General features: G+C 43.0%; 1 protein-coding gene across 1 annotated transcript in view; it reads right to left on the reverse strand.

Moving 5' to 3' along the window:
- The window catches only part of LOC115113684 (chromodomain Y-like protein 2), a 47,199-nt gene extending 30,363 nt beyond the window's left edge, over positions 1–16,836 (reverse strand). The window contains exons 1-2 of the mRNA XM_029641613.2: positions 16,568–16,836; positions 5,304–5,973 (exon numbers count right to left, since the gene is read on the reverse strand). Of these exons, the coding sequence (XP_029497473.1) occupies positions 5,304–5,973; positions 16,568–16,591 (694 nt within the window). The 5' untranslated portion in view covers positions 16,592–16,836. The remainder of the gene's footprint in view (positions 1–5,303; positions 5,974–16,567) is intronic.
- Positions 16,837–21,983: the final 5,147 nt, after the last annotated feature.

A 21,983-nucleotide genomic window follows, 5' to 3' on the forward strand; every position in this document is an offset into this window, starting at 1 on the left:
AATAGAATTGTTTGCTTTCGCCAGAAAGCCTTTTTGAAATCTGACACGTTGGCTGGATTCACGTGTAGCTTTAATTTGGTATCTTACATGTGTGATTTCATGAATGTTTGATATTTATAGTAATTTATTTGAATTTGGCGCACTGCATTTTCACTGGCTTTTGGCGCTAGCGTCCCACATATCCCAGAGAGGTTAAATCACCCGTTCGGCGAAGTAGGCTGTGATTCAATGATAAATTGATAAATAAAAGGCACTGCATCGATTATATGCAACCCAAGACAAGCTAGATAAACTAGTAATATCATCAACCATGTGTAGTTAACTAGTGATTATGTGAAGATTGATTGTTTTTATAAGATAAGTTTAATGCTAGCTAGCACCTTACCTTGGCTCCTTGCTGCACTCGCATAACAGGTAGTCAGCCTGCCACGCAGTCTCCTCGTGGAGTGCAATGTAATCGGCCACAATCGGTGTCCAAGAATGATTACCGACTGTTATGAAAACTTGAAATCGGCCCTAACTAATCGGCCATTCCGATTAATCGGTTGACCTCTAGTTTGAATGAATGCTCATGAGCGTGCTGCTGCCTACCAACGGTCAGTCAGACTGCTCTATCAAATATCAAATCATAGACTTAATTATAATAAAATAAACACACAGAAATACGAGCCTTAGGTCATTAATATGGTCAAATCCAGAAACTATCATTTTGAAGACAAAATGTTTATTCTTTCAGTGAAATACGGAACCATCTAAATATTGCTGTTGCATTGCAGAACCTTCAATGTTATGTCATAATTATGTAGCCAGGCGGCCCAAACTGCTGCATATACCCTGACTCTGCAGTTAATATTAACTGGCTAACATTAATTTATTTTAACTAAATATGCAGGTTTAAAAAATATATACTTGTGAATTGATTTTAAGAAATTAATTGATGTTTATGGTTAGGTACATTTGTTCAACGATTGTGCTTTTTTTCACGAATACTCTTTTGTTAAATTGTCACCCTTTTGGTGAAGTTGAAGTAGGCTGTGATTCGATGATAAATTAACAGGCACCGCATTGATTATATGCAACGCAGGACAAGCTAGATAAACTAGTAATATCATCAACCATGTGTAGTTAACTAGTGATTATGCTAAGATTGATTGTTTTTCATAAGATAAGTTTAATGCTAGCTAACAACTTACCGTGGCTTCTTGCTGCACTCGCGTAACAGGTGCCTGCCACACAGTCTCCTCGTGGATTGCAATGTAATCGGCCATAATCGGCGTCGAAAAATGCAGATTACCGATTGTTATGAAAACTTGAAATCAGCCCTAATTAAAAATCGGCCCTAATTAATAGGTCGACCTCTAGTAGCAACACTTTTTCAGTTCTCCAAGGATTATCTTCACATACTTAGCAGCTCATGTTATAGACAGAAGCACGCTACATGGCAGACCAATCCAAACTCATCTCTCTGCATGTCAAGCCCAGCCATTATTTCAGCCAATCATGGCTAGCGGGCAGGTTCCTGCCTTTTTCTGTGGCTAAACCAACTAGGCTCGTAATTTAACTATTGTATTTCTATTTACGCATGGCTTACAAGTTTGTTATTAAGACACATGAAAGATCACATAATCCAGAAGGCATTTGTGTCAAAAAATGAATTTTATAAAAATAAAACAATTACATTCAAATGCCTCTCCTGCGAAGTAGTGACGTACGACATAAGCCTAGCTTCCTGAAACAGGTCACATTTATGAGCCCATTGCTGTGTCTTTCAGCTGGGGTCTAAGTGACTCTGGATTGGAAAACAATAATCATCTGTGGAAACACAGATTTTTTATGCTTTTTACAAGGGTTTCAGACAAATATGTGCCCTGCAAAAATCACTGTTCAAGTGTAATACAAGCATGCCTGCTTTTGGCTTTTCTTCGTATGTTTGACGCAATTTTTTTTTAAAAAGCTGTTGAGCAGCAACACTGCATTCCTGAAGACAAACAATGTATACGAAATGCTTCAGTCTGGTTTTAGACCCCATCATAGCACTGAGACTGCACTTGTGAAGGTGGTAAATGACAATTTAATGGCATCAGACCAAGGCTCTGCATCTGTCCTCGTGCTCCTAGACTTTAAGTGCTGCTTTTGATACCATCGATCACCACATTCTTTTGGAGAGATTGGAAACCAAATTGGTCTACACAGACAAGTTCTGGCCTGGTTTAGATCTTATCTGTCGGAAAGATATCAGTTTGTCTCGGTGAATGGTTTGTCCTCTGACAAATCAACTGTACATTTCGGTGTTCCTCAAGGTTCCGTTTTAGGACCACTATTGTTTTCACTATATATTTTACCTCTTGGGGATGTCATTCGAAAACATAATGTTAACTTTCACTGGTATGCGGATGACACACAGCTGTACATTTCAATGAAACATGGTGAAGCCCCAAAATCGCCCTCGATAGAAGCATGTGTTTCAGACATAAGGAAGTGCTAAATACGGCTGCTAGAATCCTGACTAGAACCCCAAAAATGTGATCATATTACTCCAGTGCTAGCCTCCCTACACTGGCTTCCTCCTGTTAAGGCAAGGGCTGATTTCAAGGTTTTACTGCTAACCTACAAAGCATTACATGGGCTTGCTCCTACCTATCTTTCTGATTTGGTCCTGCCGTACATACCTACACGTACGCTACGGTCACAAGACGCAGGCCTCCTAATTGTCCCTAGAATTTCTAAGCAAACAGATGGAGGCAGGGTTTTCTTCTATAGAGCTCCATTTTTATGGAATGGTCAGCCTAACCATGTGAGAGACGCAGACTCAGTCTCAACCTTTAAGTCTTTACTGAAGACTCATCTCTTCAGTGGGTCATATGATTGAGTGTAGTCTGGCCAAGGAGTGTGAAGGTGAACGGAAAGGCACTGGAGCAACGAACCACCCTTGCCGTCTCTGCCTGGCCGGTTCCCCTCTCTCCACTGGGATTCTCTGCCTCTAACCCTATTACAGGGGCTGAGTCACTGGCTTACTGGTGCTCTTTCATGCTGTCCCTAGGGGGGGGTGAGTCACTTGAGTGGGTTGAGTCACTGATGTGATCTTCCTGTCTGGGTTGTCGCCCCCCTTGGGTTGTGCCGTGGCGGAGATCTTTGTGGGCTATACTCGGCCTTGTTTCAGGATGGTAAGTTGGTGGTTGAAGATATCCCACTAGTGGGGCGGCAGAGTAGCCTAGTGGTTAGAGCATTGGACTTGTAACCGGAAGGTTGCAAGTTCAAAAACCCCTGAGCTGACAAGGTACAAAATCTGTCGTTCTGCCCCTGAACAGGCAGTTAACCCACTGTTCCTAGGCCGTCACTGAAAATAAGAATTTGTTCTTAACTGACTTGCCTGGTTAAATAAAGGTAAAATTAAAAAATATATAAAAAAGTGGTGTGGGGGCTGTGCTTTGGCAAAGTGGGTGGGGTTATATCCTTCCTGTTTGGCCCTGTCTGGGGGTATGATCGGATGGGGCCACAGTGTCTCCTGACCCCTCCTGTCTCAGCCTCCAGTATTTATGCTGCAGTAGTTTATGTGTCGGGGGGCTAGGGTCAGTTTGTTATATCTGGAGTACTTCTGTCTTATCCGGTGTCCTGTGTGAATTTAAGTATGCTCTCTCGAATTCTCTCTTTCTCTCGGAGGACCTGAGCCCTAGGACCATGCCTCAGGACTACCTGGCATGATGACTCCTTGCTGTCCCCAGTCCACCTCGCCGTGCTGCTGCTCCAGTTTCAACTGTTCTGCCTGCGGCTATGGAATCCTGACCTGTTCACCGGACGTGTTACCTGTCCCAGACATGCTGTTTTCAACTCTCTAGAGACAGCAGGAGTGGTAGAGATACTCTTAATGATCGGCTATGAAAAGCCAACTGACATTTACTCCTGAGGTGCTGACTTGCTGCACCCTCGACAACTACTGTGATTATTATTATTTGACCATGCTGGTCATCTATGAACATTTGAACATCTTGGCCATGTTCTGTTATAATCTCCACCCGGCACAGCCAGAAGAGGACTGGTCCACCCCTCATAGCCTGATTCCTCTCTAGGTTTCTTCCTAGGTTTTGGCCTTTCTAGGGAGTTTTTCCTAGCCACTGCGCTTCTACACCTGCATTGCTTCCTGTTTGGGATTTCAGGCTGGGTTTCTGTACAGCACTTTGAGATATCAGCTGATGTACGAAGGGCTATATAAATACATTTGATTTGATCAATGGAGTGACTTTCCATGTCTTGTTCTAGTCAGATAAGCGAACATTATTCAACCTCTTCACAGCTCTACCGTGGCGAAGTGCTCCAGCTTATCCTGAGTGCTAATAGAGAACTAACAGCAACAATAAAATGCTTTACAGAACATGATTCACACCTAACATAAATATGAGGTGTACAATAGTACTGTGTTGTAAAGTGTAACACACTGTGGTAATGTGGCCATTAACTGCTTTCAGTATATCATCAGTATGCTGTAATGTGTTAAATTTGCCACCTGGCACTGATTTGCTTGGGTATTGGACTAAAACAAAATCATAAAATACTACCACTGACAAACACCCAGTCTATCAAGACAAATGTCGAAGAATCTAACTATCAATGTGATGACAAACAGCCGCCACACATTGTGATTTGACCCTGGCAGAGGTGGAAAAGACTTTATAAATATAATCATTAACTCAATGAGGCTAGTCTTGGACTGTGACCCGGGAGTGAAATTCACTGTCCTTATCACCACTCTCAGTAGTACAATACTGAACCATAAGGACCTCAGAGCATGAATTCAACTATAGGTTACAGAGGCATCCTCTGGCTGTCTCATCTACATCTGGTACAATGCAGAGATACAACCTGGTTTACCAAATCCACTATGGCATGTAGCTAACTGTCCAGGATACAACGCGTTTCCATCTCAAATGTTCCCATCCCGCTGGAATCACTGTAATTCAATAGAGAACAAAACTACATTGAATCGGAATTGAGTGAAAACGAAAAATGACAACAACAATATAACAATGTAATTTCCACTGGGCTATTATGTAAGCCTACTGGCTGGCATATTGGCAAGATAGCAAGCTGACTGAACAAACCAGCATCACCTCAAGCTGTGATGTAAATGTTCCGTCTATCCCTCTGTCTATCAATCCTACTAGAAATCCTAGAGATCCCTGCACATGTTCATTCAATCAATAGCTAGTGGCACAAATGTTTTCTGGCCAGGTCATTGTCCAGGACAAACTCATGACCCTGCTATCTATAATAAGGTGTATATCTACCATTCAGAGCGCGGCACTTACCTAGTTCATTGACCAGTGGTGTCCCGGTGGTCTCCACACCCCCCATCACCCTCTCTACCGTGTCATGGGTCAGTCTGTGTGTCCTGGCTGCTGCCCTGTACAGGACAGGGTCCATCTCTCCGTTCTGTAGTCCGTTATGAGGGGCCCTTACCGGGGGCACAAACTGCAGTCCCCCCGGAGGAGCCTTGTACGGCATAGCTTTGGTCATCCTGTGTGGAGAAACATGCTTCCCCCCCCCTCCTCCTCCTCCGCTCACCTTCTTCTGCTTCTGAGAAGCTCCAGTACCAACCCCCAAACCTATGCCCTCCCTTACTCCTGCACCAGGATTAACCCCGGCCCCTGGACTAACACCAGTCCTTTTCTTCTTACGTGCCTCTGCTCGTGCTCTCGGGGTGTCTGGGGCGGGAGGACGGGCGGATAGGAGGTGTGGTCCAACTCCCCCTGGTGGCCCTCCCGGCCTCCCTGGTCCCCCAGCCGTCCCGGCGGGCAGCTTGGGAGGTTTGGGTTGTTTGTGTTGGGTGTGCAGATGCAGGCCGTCGATGAACTCCTCACAGTGCAGCAGGTGGTGCTCGGGCTCCCAGGTGTCCTCCTTGCTGCCGTAACCCTTCCACCGGATCAGGTACTCCCACTTGCCCTTCTTGTTGCGCCGCTTGTCCATGATCCGCTCCACCTAGAGGGAGAAAATCAAGAAAGAGTCAGTATTTCAAACGACATCATCACAATTCAATGACATTATCCTTGCCTAATAAATACCTATCAGTTCCTTGGTGATTCATTCAAAAATGTGCACATGATACCATTTGTAATGATTTCAAATCAGATTCAAAAAGTACCACCTGTCACCATGACATTCTCTAGTAAGTATGTGTAATAGGGATGTAAATAAAGTCTGACCAGGTTAGAGCTCCACTTTGAATCTCTCCTCTTTAATGTTAGCATTACCAGTCTATCAGTGATTCTGTTCTGGAATGGCTGTGCTGATAGGCAAGCTCTCATCATGTGTTAGAGAGAGCGGTCATGGGAGATGTAGGAGAGGAACAATGGGAGCAGCACTGTGATCACAGCATTACAGATGAACCAGATATCTGTTCTGTGGATGATGAGAGAGGATTGATCAGCAAGTCAGAGTGGTACATTTCCAAGTTTTCTAACTTCAATAATGTAAAACGTGGAGCTGACAGACTGAGCATTTTGGCATAAGGGTAGTTCTATATGAATTCTATAACTTTCTGACTGCCCCACTTTTGATTTGAACGAAACATTCCATGCATGTTTGCCCATGGTAGAAGTGGTCAGAAAGTGACTTGCTTGACATAAATGCCAAAACATTCAGGAGATAAATGTGCTCAAAGTTGACCCCTTTTGTATACCCACCCTACCATGAGACATCCATGTTTCATCACTGAAAAAAGATAAACAGCTGGGTTTGATGTCATTTGAAAGCTTACAAACAGGGTTGTCAAACTCTTTAATAATCACTTATAGAGGTGAAAGCCATGTCGTGCCTATAAACAAGTGAGAAGCGTGACTCCAAACTGCTGTCTGAAAGAAATGGGCACTTTCTCATTCACTCGAGAGATGTCATTGTTTTAGAAACATGGAAAAAAAATTGGTGATTATAATGCCTCCACTACAGTCTAGTTTGTTCATTGTGTAACAGACAGGGTGCTTTTGACATATTCTCAAATGCACAATAATTAGACTCAGGAGAGCTGGTAATGATGGAGACAATGTTTGGCAGCACTGAACAAGTCCATTACCAACGAGGAAGTGTTCAATGTTCAGCGACTATATCTGGAATACACAAATAATACAAAGCACAAACCTTAAAAGTATAGACTGATACAGACAGACTCAATAAGAACAGCACACACACAAACAGAAAGACCAACAATATAAGTAATTCCATCCTGGGTCCGACACAGAAGGACTGGTACAGGAACGCAAATGTACTGATAAAGAGTAGATGTCAGTGGAATAGCACACGCACACACACACACACACACACTTCCCTGACTAAACAGAAGGATCTCTGAAGGGGAAGAATCTGTTTCAAAGCTGACCAAATCATTTGGTTTTGCCATATAGACACTTACTGTATAAGCTACAAAGAGATCCACAAAGCACTTCCTTCTTCCTCAGCTCTATATTAACACTACTCAGGCAGACCAATAGTACCAACTATAACAGAGAGCTGGGAACGACAGGGCAGCATACCCCATCTCCATTCCAAAATAGAGTAAAACTTAACATCTCAGACTATTCTAGCACAGATAAAGACACACTGTATATTCAAACTTCATGAACTACTTAGACATTTATATGCAAATGTTGTGGACACCTCTTCAAATGAGTGGATTTGGCTATTTCAGCCACACCTGTTCCTGACAGGTGTATCAAACCTAGCACACAGCCATGCAATCTCCATAGACAAACATTGCGCAGCCATGCAATCCATAGACTAACATTGGCAGAAGGATGGCCTTGCTGTAGAGCTCAGTGACTTTCAATGTGGCACTGTCATAGGATACCACCTTTCCCAACAAGTCAGTTCGTCAAATTTCTTCCCTCTAGAGCTGCCCCGGTCAACTGTAAGTGCTGTTATTGTGAAGGGAAAACGTTTTAGAGCAACAATGGCTCAGACGTAAAGTGGTAGGCCACACAAGCTCACAGAATAGGACTGGCGAGTGCAGGAGCGCACAGCTCGCAAAAATCGTCTGTCCTCAGTTGCAACACTCACTACCGAGTTCCAAACTGCCTCTGGAACCAATGTCAGCACAATAACTGTTCATTGGGATCTCATGAAATGGGTCGCGCAATGCCAAGTGACGGCTGGAGTGGTGTAAAGCTCGCCGCCATTGGACTCTGGGGCAGTGGAAACGGGTTCTCTGGAGTGATAAATCACACTTCACCATCTGGCAGTCCGATGGACAAATCTGGGTTTGCTGATGCCAGGAGAACGCTACCTGCCCCAATGCATAGTGCCAACTGTAAAGTTTGGTGGAAGAGGAATAATGGACTAGGGATGTTTTTCATGGTCTAGGCCCCTTAGTTCCAGTGAAGGGAAATCTTAACGCTACAGCATACAATGGCATTCTAGATTATTTTTTGCCTCCAACTTTGTGGCAATAGTTTGGAGAAGGCCTTTTCCTGTTTCAGCATGACAATGCCCACATGCACAAAGCGAGGTCCATACAGAAATGGTTACTTGAGATCAGTGTGGAAGAACTGGACTGGCCTGCACAGAGCCCTGACCTCAACCCCATCAAACACCTTTGGGAAAAATTGAAATCTGACTGCGAGTCAGCCTTATCGCCTAACATCAGTGCCCGACCTCACTAATGCTCTAGTGGCTGAATGGAAGCAAGTCCCCACAGCAATGTTCCAACATCTAGTGGAAAGCCTTCCCAGAAGAGTTGTTATAGCTGCAAAAGGAGGGACCAACTCCATATTAATGCCCATGATTCTGGAATGAGATGTTCAATGAGCAGGTGTCCACATACTTTTGGTCATGTAGTGTATGTTTCTCGGCTTCCGGGGAGAATTGATTCTTAAAAGTACATTTGTAACGTCTTGCTGGTGGGAGATACAGTAGGACCCACTGTGGGAAGAAGATAAGAACCCATAGGCTGACATGTAGGCTGTTATCATGGAGAACCCTTAAACATGACTGTGGATATTCATGGTCACGCACACACACACACACACACACACTGAGCATGACATTTGACAGAGCCATTATGAATGACCACAGAATACAAAGTCATGGGGGAGCTTTCTCCATTCTACACACATACACCCGGATGCATATTAAAGGTTATGTTCTCTGGGTCAAGGGTTATGACCCTTTCAGTGGTCTATATTATTCTGTATAACATTCTGTTTTCGGAGTATGTTCATGTGTGTGTGTGTAGATGTGCGTGTGGTACAGGTGTTCTTCTGTTTGCCTGTTGCATGTCCACCCCCGGAGACCAAGCAAACAGAAACAAGCCTAATTGGTTGGCAGCAACTCTCTCACGCCCTCCACCACATCATCTCAGGAGGGACCTTCCCCCTAGATCTCCTGTTCTCATGGAGGCAGTTGACAATGGCACTGGAGAAACTAGCAGCAGACCTTGATGCTTCAGGGACCTCACTGAGGTTCTCTGTAGCCATTCATGTTTTATTCCAATAACCATCATTACATGCTGCAGAAAAGCAATCTTTATTATCACATTAAGGAAGCCAAACACTGTAGAATTCAAGTGTGTTAATAGACATAACTCTATCTATGGTGTCCTCTTCAATAATCTGTGATGGCCTCTTTGTTTGCAAATGAATATACAGTACACTGATTGTCAGCTATTAACCTGAACTGTTGACCTAGGTTGTTCTCTGACAATACAACAAAGATAGAAACCAAATTAGTATTGGAAAGGGGGTGGTTTCATAGAGAACAGAGTCTGTTTTATACTGCAATCCATTTCTTGATCCAGTCCTCCATTCATCACACAACCTCACATCTTGCCAAGCGTTGTTTTTCCTCAGCAGTTAACCTTGTACCAGATGGAAGTGCCCTGACATTTAGCCCCAGCCTTTCCTTGGTGTTTAGTTGTCTCATACACAATGCTGCGGATGACATGCTGTGGGAAGACAAGCAGACTCCCACACTAAGGAGCATGCAGACATCAGTCTGGCTACTATACTTTACCCTCCCCACTAGTTATGTAGCGGCCTGCCTCCAGTTCAAATGCTTTTCTCCTTTCCTTTAGAAAACATCCTCCCACCCACATGACTTCAATGTAGCTTGACTTAACCCTAGCATCGAAGGTGGGAGGGGCAGCATGTGTGTGTTGATGTGTGCCTGTATGTGTACAGAGGAGAGTTTAATGAAATGCCTTTTTAAAAGAAAAAAGGAGTAACAAAAAGTAGTGATTTACTCCCACACAGGAGAGAGCAAGCAGCACAGAGCTCCACATGACATACACATCTGTGTAACACACACACAGCAAGCCGGAATGGCCGTCTGCCTCCCAGCAAGCCCATTAACACATAGTAGGACACTGAGCCCAAATTACCATCCGCCCATTACCAGACAGTGATGGGGTGAGCAACAGGGACATAAATACAGAGCCGCTCCACATTGATACTATGCTGGCCTGTGTATAAAAATATGTACATGTGTATAGAAAGTATTCAGACCCCTTCACTTTTTACACAATTTGTTACCTTACAGCCGTATTCTAAAATGTATTATAACACCCCTTCCCCCCTCAATTTACACACAATACCCCATAATGACGAAGAAAGGTTTTTTAGAAATGTTTGCAAATGTATTAAAAATAGAAAACTGAAATATGACATTGACATAAGTATTCAGACCCTTTACTCAGTACTTTGTTGAAGCAGCTTTGGTAGTGATTACAGCCTCGATTATTGGGTATGACACTACAAGCTTGGCACACCTGTATTTGGGAAGTTTCTCCCATTCTTCTATGCATATCTTCTCAAGCTCTGCAGAGCTATTTTCAGGTCTCCCCAGAGATGTTTGATCGGGTTCAAGTCTGGGATCTGGCTGGGTCACTGAAGGACATTCAGAGATTTGCCACTCCTGCATTGTCTTGGCTGTGTGCTTTGGGTTGTTGTCCTGTTGGAAGGTGAACCTTCGACCCAGTCTGAGGTCCTGAACGCTCTGGAGCAGGTTTTCATCAAGGATCTCTGTATTTTGCTCAGTTCATCTTTCCCCCGATCCTGACTAGTCTCCCAGTCCCTGCCACTGAAAAACATCCCCACAGCATGATGCTGCCATCACAATGCTTCACCGTAGGGATGGTATTGGCTAGGTGATGAGTGGTGCCTGGTTTCCTCCAGATGTGACGCTTGGCATTCAGGCCAAAGAGTTCAATCTTGGTTTCATCAGACCAGAGAATCTTGTTTCTCAAGGTCATAAAGTCCTTTAGGTGGCTTTTGGCAAACTCCAAGCAGACTGTCATGTGCCTTTTACTGAGGAGTGGTGGAGAGCTGCACAGATGGTTTTCCTTCTGGAAGGTTCTCCCATCTCCAGGAGCTCTGGACACAATTCTGTCTCGGAGCTCTACGGACAATTCCTTCGACCTCATGGCTGAGTTTTTGCTCTGACAGGCACTGTCAACTGTGGGACCTTTATATAGACAGGTGTGTGCCTTTCCAAATCATGTCCAATCAATTGAATTTACCACAGATGGACTCCAAGTTGTAGAAACATCGCAAGGATGATCAATGGAAAAAGGATGTACCTGAGCTCAATTTCAAGTCTTATAGCAAAGGGTCTGAATGCTTATGTAAATAAGGTATGCTTTTTAAAATGTTTAATACATTTGCAAAAATGTCTATGTTTCGCTTTGTCATTTTGGGAATTTGTGTATCGATTGATGAGGATTTTTTTCTATTTATTCATTTTAGAATAAGGCTGTAACGTAACAAAATGTGGAAAAAGTCAAGGGATCTGAACACTTCCCACTGTATCATATTGAGCCTGAATGGTGTGTGTCCAGCTTGCTCATTACCAGACAGAGGAGATATACTAAAGAGACTTGTGCTGTGGAGAGTCTTGGAGCCAGCTGCTTCTTTCAGCGCCATGGTGGCCCTGGCCAGTCTGCTCCTTCTGACAATGACCACCCCCAAGGGGGACAATCAGCAGGGGGCAGACGTTCAATCTCAGTAGCACACACACACACACACACACACACACCCGTGCATGCATATACACAGACACACACACAGTTGGGCTGGTGTAATGAGACCGTAACATCCTCTTTCTCACTCTGACATAACGGCCATTGTTAGTGGCCGGACCTGACATGTCACCCTGCTGGGTTCTTACTCCCAAATTGATTATTTCTGTATGCCTGTTCACCAACTATTCAATAGGAGTCACAAGCCAAGAAACACTGATTACGTGCACATTTGCAGACAAGTGGACATAAACACTAGAAACAAAAAAGAAACATACACAACTTCAATTCCCTCTGCATTCCAACTAGGCTATCAGGAGAATGTTTAATGTTAAAGGCTTTAGGTGTGGATGTGGAGCTGTTGAGCTCCAGCAGTGACGAATGCTCCTGCCACCCGAGGTGCTGTGCACATTAGTATGACTTAACAACCTAAGATGGACGAGCAGCAGGGGTGTCATGAAGAGACGATTATGATGCTTACCGCCCCGCGCACTGTCACACTAACCAGATCAAAGCCGACTTCAGAGAGAGAGAGAGAGAGAGAGGAGGGGGAAAACACTCTCCTTCCTCAGGTTAGTAAAACAGACAGGGGGAGTGGGTTGGAGGGGTTCAACAACACACACATTACATGACTATGAGCTGGCAGGGAATCAGTGGAGGTGGAGATGCCTATCCTGAGCTGCCAAAAGCCTCAGTCTCCAGTTCACAGTACCCAGAGCCTGGGTATAGCAGGAACACACAGAGGTCAGCCAGGGCTGAGTACTGCAGTTTAAACAGTGTCAAAGGGTTCATTTAGTCCTTCTAAATTAAAATGGACATTTCTGTTTGTTGGTAGTGAACACAGAATTCATGAAAGACGCCAAATCTCAATTTAAGCAATGGTCAAAGAACACATTGTGAGTATACTGTCTCCGAGACAGCTTCAGTGTATGTGGCGACCCATTAAGTGCTGTGTATCGCCCATGCAATGCATAGTTTATTGCCCTCATGGCCCGCGTTTCCCCCTGCGAGGTCAACCCGTTTCCTCCAGTCTCTCTCCACCGCTCCCAATAGCCAGTTACAACTACTTTTGTTTTGAACAAGAACTTGTGGTCGTGTGTTGTGCTGATAAAGGGTGGAGGGTGGTGCGGTCTGCACAACGTATCACTGGGGGCAAACTACCTGCCCTCCATGACACCTACAGCACCCCATGTCACAGGAAGGCCAAAAAGATCATCAAGGACAACAAAAACCAGAGACACTGCCTGTTCACCCCGCTACCATCCAGAAGCGGAGGTCAGTACAGGTGTATCAAAGATGGGACCGAGAGATTGAGAAACAGCTTCTATCTCAAGGCCATTAGACTGCTAAACAGCAGTCACCAACTTGGAGAGGCTACTGCCTAGACTGAGACCCAATCACTGGACACTTTAATAAATGGATCACTAGTCACTTTAAATAATGCCACTTTAATCATGTTTACATATCTTACATCACATGGATATACTGTATTTTATATCATCTATTGCACCTTGCCTATGCCGCTCGGCCATCGCTCATCCATATACTTATATGTACATATTCTCATTCACCCCTTTAGATTTGTGTGTGTTAGGTAATTGATGGCAATTTTTATTACTTGTTAGATGTGTGTGTATTAGGGAATTGTTAGAATACTTAGATATTAGATATTACTGCACTGTCGGAACTAGAAGCACAAGCATTTCGCTACATTCGCATTAACATCTGCTAACCATGTATATGTGACCAATAAAATTTGATTTGAACTTGAGCAATACTTAAATCACTTGTTGACTAATCAAAAGGTTCTAATTTAGCTCACTCCATGACCACTTTCATGACATTTTCTGGAGGCGTACAAATGTGATTTATTTCTATAACAGAATATTCATATTTCACTACATCATATCATGCATTTCTTGAAAACATAACACAAATTCCTAAATATAGCCTATCCATTGCTAATCCATAGGATTACTGCTGCTCAGTCACACAACAGAGGATTTAGCAGAACTGCAGGTGTTCTGAGACATTGGAGCATCTAGTGTAGGTGGCCACTTGAATAGCCCAGACCATCTCAATCAATATGAGATAAGGAGAGGGAGAACATCAAATGAGTGTGAGTGAGTGAGTGAGTGAGTGAGAGAGGAAGAAAGTGTGTGTGTGTGGGGGAGGGGGGGGGAAGAAAGAGAGATGCAAAGAGAGATTAATGTTTGAGTGATGGTGCATAAGAAAGTAGCATAATTGTACAGTCATAGGCCTATCATATTTCAAAGATATTCCTCTGAAAACTTTATGAAATTAAGTTGAGACATGATCTTGAAATATCAATAATTCTGAGCTCTTCAATGTTTCAAATTTGATTCAGATCATTTTGATTCAACTTACATGGCATTTAACTGGGTGTATAGGCCTAGATGTTGAAGTTCCTAATTGGAAAGTAAAAACTATAGTTCAAATTCCTCTTCTGCAAATCATAGCTTCTTAATTCTTCTAAACTAAGTGTATCATAGTCCTACAGTTTGTTAGGTAGCCTAAACACACCTTCACGTGTAACACACGTACAGGCCTACATTTCCTGAATACAATTCATGAGTCATACAGAGGGACACTATTGATAGTGAAGTCTTCCTCTCATACTTGTATTACCACATGTGATTGAACCAGTTCACCTCACCTCAGTTCACCTCGCTTACTGGAATACACAGATCTATGTGCAAAGAAGGCATGTCCAGAAAGAACATGTGCTAACTGTCAATTTCAATAAGTGATCGTTTTGACCGTCAGAAAGTGCATTTATGTTGTAGCCAATTCATTTGCCATATGAAATGTGACCTGGGCTTGTTAGGTTATATAGAGCAACAGACCTCCCATCAATTAAATGCATTTGTCATGACTAAATATATTTTTTAAGGTCAACCTTTCACGGTGCAACGATTAAAATGACTGAATATGGATTCAAACGCCTGAAGAGGAGTATTTGGTGGAAAGTGGATATGCACATTTTCAACTATGTCAGCAAACACAGGAAATGTAGGCCTTATGACAATGTTATGCCTAATGACTAAAAATAACATGTTATTACTAATGGCTCAGGTGGTAGAGCATGGCGGTTGCTACACCAGGGTTGTGGGTTCAATTCCCAAGGGGGGTCAGTATGAAAATGTATTCACTCACTCCTGTAAGTCCCTCTGGATAAGAGCGTCTGCTAAATGACTCAAATGTAATGAATAAGAATTCTAATCAATCACTACAGCCTAACAAACACAGTCAGATGGGGATCATTTCAGAAGACATTTAACTGACCATTTCTCAAAGCAATAGTGAAACAATGTACCAGAGAATTCCTAGCCAATAAATCAGAGGAAAGCACACATTTTAGTTATGACAACAAACAGCAGGAAATAGCTCACAGCTGAGAACAAGCACTAATGTCAACCTGGGCAACAGTTGATGGTGACATGCCACACAATAGGTCAAGTACAAGGCAATTTATTTACCTATCTGGTGATGACCAGGCAATCCAACTAGTTTATGACCTTGTAGTGCAACTGGTATAGGCCACCGTGAAAAGAAAGTGAAACATGGTCGCATGACATCACTCCAATAAAGAAGAGTTGGAGTCAGCAACATTGTCAACAATAGGCCTACAATAAGCACAAGACTAGCATGGAAGACTGACCAAGTTGTTGGCAGCAATAAATCCAATCCACCCCCATCAAAGTCATGCCATCCCATTGGGCCAAAACTGGTTGAATCAACGATGTTTCCACATCATTTCAACTCCCCAAAAAGCAATGTGATGACGTTGAATCAACGTGGAAAACGGATTGGATTTGCAAAAAGTCATCAACTCGAGGGCATCTTTTTTTAGCACAACTTTTAACCTAAATCCAACAAAAAAAGGCACCATGTCATTGATTTCACTTTAGTTGAAAACTCAACCAAATGTAGGCCTAAATCAAAACTAGACGTTGAACTGACGTGTGTGCCCAGTGGGATGTGCGCGTAATCATCGAGACCTTCTAGGCTATTCCATCCATCCATCCATCCATCACTCAACATTTGGCAAACTTTGCGCCCCGGAATTGTTGAGGCGCACATTTTGGCACGACAAATGCATCATCTAAACCACAATAACTCCATCGAAGCTTCTCCACTACATTGTTGTCAACTCCACTAAATGTTTGCTAGGCTAATAGTACATTGCCTATCCTCTGGCATGCGCACCTTCCTAACCATCACCCGCCTGGAGCAATTTAACGTGTCCGTTTAGTGCTCCTGTCACTTTATCGTGACTTTCAACTAGCGCGACCGATAGGGAGTTTATATTTTATGATCTTATCGCGAACTCGAACACTCACAACTCTATACAATTCACCCCATACAAAAGTCGCCGAGGCACGTCGAAAAAAAGACGAGCCTCATCTTCTCGAGAGGGTTGGTTAGTTTCGCCTGTCAAATGGTTTAGGACTTCGTTTTTTCTCCATTAACGAGGACCTCCCCTTACTTCCTAATTCCAGTATTCGTCAATATTACTGAGTATTTCTTTTAGACATGGTTTCACAGTACCTCGTAAAGGTCTCCCGAAGCCATCCTGTGGTGCGGACTTCGGCGGCGCGGCGTTCTTGCTTGCCTTGTTGGCTTTTTTGGATCCTATTCGCTCGGTGTTTTGGCGAAAGCCCCGATAGACGGGTATTAGCGAGCAGCCTTGTTATTCTGAGCCAGCCGCAGTAGCAGATCATCAGACAGTGTCAATCGAGCCCGGCGCTCTGCGATGGATCGCTCTTCACTTAAAACAAACAACCAAGGGGAGATTGGGGCGGTGCTGTTTATTCAGTGCCGAGTGGATGACTGAAATTAGTCAACGTATGAACGTAATCATGTGCGAAATGCGCTCCAGCCCCCAGCGCTGTCTGCGCTGTAGAGGTAGCCCAATCTCCATGAACCAAATGGCTGATGAATAGACGTCTACTGTTGAGGGACACCAAATGATGAGTCCAATTTGCTTTCCTTTCCTGTCTGTCCAGTTGAATTGAGACGATCATTTGAAGAACTAATTGGTTTTATAATCAATTTCACCTAGCACATATATTATTGTGAGTAATGCGATGTAGTACATTTGCTTAGAGAACTGTCATTGCTCATTATAGTAGACATATTGCCCTCTTCCATTTTACTGCAATTTTTCACATTCAATGTTAAAATGACACGATGACCCTGACACTCACTGTAATGAATGTTCTCCATGTAATAACATAGTTGTTAACATGTATTTACCCTAAATGAGACAGGCCTACTTTTCCAATAGGGAATGGGTTACATTTACTCACCAGGTGTAAATGAAATGCAGAATAACATCGGCCTGCTCCTCTGAATACCTTCCTGTTTTAGTTGGTGCCTAAACTCAACTGGTTATTCATTTAATTAAGAATACGATTATCACTGCTTTTTCAATACTGACATAGTGTGGACTTTAAACATAATCCTGCAGAACCTAGTGCATTCCACATCCAGGCTTGCCCAGCCTTGACTTGATAAATGGGCAATAGCCACAATGCAATGCAAAGACGACTGAAGACAATGATAAGCAACAGTATGGTACTTTCAACAGTTGTGTATGTCACATCGGACAATTATTGACAGTTTACAGTTTAGTGGAAAGTGGATGACGGAAATAGATAGATCATTTTGATATTATTGCTCTATATTGATTGTAATCCGAGGGCCCTTTAGATACTCCTTACATACTTGGTGTCCTGTGATACCCATTTACTTGGCTGTGGTTTGCTTTCACATTAAACTCTTACTAAACGCTCAACACACATTTAGCCCCTACTCACCAGATATTTAGAGATACTTGGTTTCTCTCTAAGTAAGGCAGTGTGTGTATGTGTGTGTGTGTGTGTGACTAACCACAAACCACACCCTTCAACTCCACCCCCAACAAATGGCCTCTAAGCCAACACAGCAGCACGGTTGACGTGAAATTAGGGCTTGTGGATCTTCCTGTGACCCCACTTACTGTCCCCTGTCTGCGTCTCTCTCTCCTACTGCAGTTCATACAGCCTCGTTCTGAATCATGGGTTTTCCCTGGCCATTTAATGACAGGCAATATAAACCCTGGAGATTCCTCAATGTTGTCAGAGGTTGACACCATTTCTAACGGTATAACAAACCCTCTCTTGGAGTATGAAACAAGTGCTGAACATTTGTGAGAATGATTTGTAGGGATGTTACTGGTACATTAAAACATTGACCTCAGACACGTTTTGCCTTTAAAATCAGGGACATCTCTGGCAGTAAGGGAATGAGGAAATGACAGAGGAGGAGGTGTAGTCTGAGTAGATTCCAGTTTGCTGTATGAGATCCCTTTTCCATTTGCTGGAAACTGTTTGGACTGTTTAGCCGGAGGTGCACCAACACCAAGTCTATCATATGCTTCCAGAGGCTCTGCATTTCATTGTATTTGGCATGACTAGGCAGAGTGTTATGTGTAATGCAAGGCCAAAACTGAGAGAGGGTGAGAGAAGAATAAGAAATTATGTCCCTTGAAAAGTTGAATTCTCTGTATTTCTAGTTGTGAAACCACTATACGTTATTGGTATGATGGACACAAACGTCTCCCGTCTACAAAACTGCTGTAGACCTCTCATGTACAGTACTACTAAGATATAGTGGGGTTATAACGTATAAGTGCTCCTGGTAAGTGCTACAATGCCGTATGTCTGCATAATAACCCATCGTACCTGTTGACCTGAAGTAACATGTTCCTGCTGCTTTGGCAAACGCCCATGTTTAGCCATGGCTATTTACAGACCATGACAAAGGGTTTATGCCCTTCACTGTTAGAATGACAACACAATTATCAGGCACAACGGGAGGTGTGCCCTTTTGAACACATGATGTCAGCTCTCTGTTTGCACTTTCACCTCATACCTTACTCCCAAATCATTTGTCACAGAGAGCAAAAAAGAGGAAGGGACAGAACTGCAAGGACTCTACTCTACTTTGGATATACAGCAGTGAATGTAAGCCTCAGTGTCCTACCTTCTATATGTCACCAGACGAAGCCAGCAGGAAAGTAGTGGGTGTGTGTGTGGTTTGTGATCACTTCTAAATGTCATATATGCCAGTGTTTGTCTAATACAAAAAACAACCCGTGTGAATCCCACAGCAATGGGCATTTTCCATAGTCTATTTAGATTTTAAAACCCCATTTTGGACTTCATCTATTCTAGAAAGGATGTACTTGTATGTTTTGCCATCGAGCCTTTCAAGTCAGGGTGCTTATGTGGCTTGCTTCTTAGACAGAGGTTTTAACTATGCCTTTTGCCTCTGAAGTGTTCATACTATCAACAAATCAGCTAAAAAAGGCTCTATCTATCTCAATGAATCCCCCTGTAGTTTACACATCAAGGTTCAGCCTGTCTTTTCCAGCCCTTGAAGCCATTATAAACCAATAGTATTTTGTGTTTGAGCCACAGAGTCCTCACAGACATATTTGACCTTGTATCAGTTGGGAGTGATTACTCATTATTTGGCGATGTTTAAGACATTGTCTTCCTCAAACTATCTGTCCTCCCAACAGACTTCACTCAGGTAATTGTTTGATTTGTGTCTTTTATCAACAATGTCAGGCAGTTTCTTAAGTCCACTGTTGTTCCATTGCATCAGAAAGATGGTGTCAACTCTACGCAACACATTTATCAGAACTATCATATATTCTTGTGGATGCCTTTCATAAACAACTGATGTGTGCAGAACACTTGCCCAGAGCAGTGAACATATGGCACATGATACAGTTGAATTCAGATGTTTACATACACTTAGGTTGGAGTCATTAAAACTCATTTTTCAACAACTCCACAAATGTATTGTTAACAAACTATAGTTTTGCCAAGTCGGTTAAGACATCTACTTTGTGCATGACACAAGTGATTTTTCCAACAATTCACTGTATCACAATTCCAGTGGGTCAGAAGTATACATACACTAAATTGACTGTGCCTTTAAACAGCTTGGAAAATTCCAGAAAATGATGTCATTGGGGGTGGCAGCATCATGTTGTGTAGGTGCTTTGCTGCAGGAGGGGTTGGTGCACTTCACAGAATAGATGGCATCATGAGGCAGGAAAAGGATGTGAATATATGAATATTGAAGCAACATCTCAAGACATCAGTCAGGAAGTTAAAGCTTGGTCGCAAATGGGTCTTCCAAATGGACAATGACCCCAAGCATACTTCTAAAGTTGTGGAAAAGGACTTAAGGACAACGAAGTCAAGGTATTGGAGTGGCCATCACAAACTATTGACATCATCCTATAGAAAACTTGTGGGCAGAAGTGAAAAAGCATGTGTGAGCAAGGAGGCCTACAAACCTGACTCAGTTACACCAGCTCTGTCAGGAGGAATGGGCCCAAATTCACTCAATTTATTGTGGGAAACTTGTGGAAGGCTACCCGAAATGTTTGACCCAAGTTAAACATTTTAAAAGCAATGCTACCAAGTACTATTTGAGTGTATGTAAACTTCTGATCCACTGGGAATGTGATGAAATGTGACACATTCTGACATTTCACGTTCGTAAAATAAAGTGTTGATCCTAACTGACCTAAGACAGGGAATTTTTACTAGGGTTAAATGTCAGGAATTGTGAAAAACTGAGTTTAAATGTATTTGGCTAAGGTGTATGTAAACTTCCGACTTCAACTGTACATATCTCAGAATAATCTGAAGTCACTCAGAGACTCAACTGTGTAATGGCACACCTGTTATCCTGTGACACAGTACCTGAGGTGTTTGAGAAAGGTACACAGCATAGAACCTTGAGAGGGTTTGGAAGGCTTATTGAGATTGTGTGTGCATCAACAATGAACAGTGTATGATATCCTATCAACCCTATAGGCCAGAAGATGATTGGGCAGAATCCCAAAATTGATCTCCAATCACACGGACGAGGAGAATGTAATGTCCCCTCTACTTTTATTACATCCTGTTCCAGACTCTTCAACCAAGGCAGAGAGGCAGGGGGTATGCACCATACCATCCCTGATACCTCAGTTCTGATGCAGGGGACAGGGCTGGCCCTAGCCTTTTGGGGGCCCATCACCTCGAGTACAACATATTTTATTGGACCCCCTCTTGACGGCAGAGAGAAAACAAACATTTTACAATTTGTTTCCTTCAATTTTTTTTTTCTCCATGGGGCGTAGAGATAATGATGCAGTTTAACCCTTTACACTCACACCCATAGACAGGTTGAACATGGCAGATTTGGGCACTGATAAGCGCCTAAATTGAAACGCATTGGTCTGCACAGTAATATGCTATAAATTAAGTCAGAGCTCAGACTCTGTGGTTCACAGCGCTGTATGGGTTTTGACTGACAGCTGTTCTGAACATGCACACATTTGTGACAAGAAGTTTCCCCCATCCCTCCCGGTAATTATCTGAGTGAGGGAAATGCTGTAAATTAAGAGTACCGTATTTTGAAAGATCAGACATTGACGATTAAAGTAAATACCACTTTAATGTCATACAAGCAAGCCAAATGTGCACTCCACATTCTGTCATATACAGTCATAAGACTCATGTCAAACGTTTATAATCACTACGTTTGATGTACAATTACAAGATGACGTAGCGTCATACCCTGGGTGTTCCGAACAGAATGAGCCTATTGTGAAGAAAACACAAGCAAAGCACGCATAACTCCTTTCTATACACACCAACATTACAATCTTTCTCTAAAGTTCCTTGTGAAAACCTAACATTGCAAGATCATATTTTATAACTTAGCTAGTCATGTTGACAATAGAAGACGCTTTCAAATGATGCCCACCTGACCCAGATTGTGATTTATAATGGACCGTTTTTGGATTGCGTAAACAACAGTAATTGTGTGTTGGCGGGGATGCAGGGCTGTGTTCCAAACAAAACAACTACAAGTGTGCTTGCTCTAGTTCCTCAACGGCACAGCTAGGAGA

The sequence above is a fragment of the Oncorhynchus nerka genome, linkage group LG28 (assembly GCF_034236695.1).
Source record: "Oncorhynchus nerka isolate Pitt River linkage group LG28, Oner_Uvic_2.0, whole genome shotgun sequence".
Lineage (NCBI taxonomy): Eukaryota > Metazoa > Chordata > Actinopteri > Salmoniformes > Salmonidae > Oncorhynchus > Oncorhynchus nerka.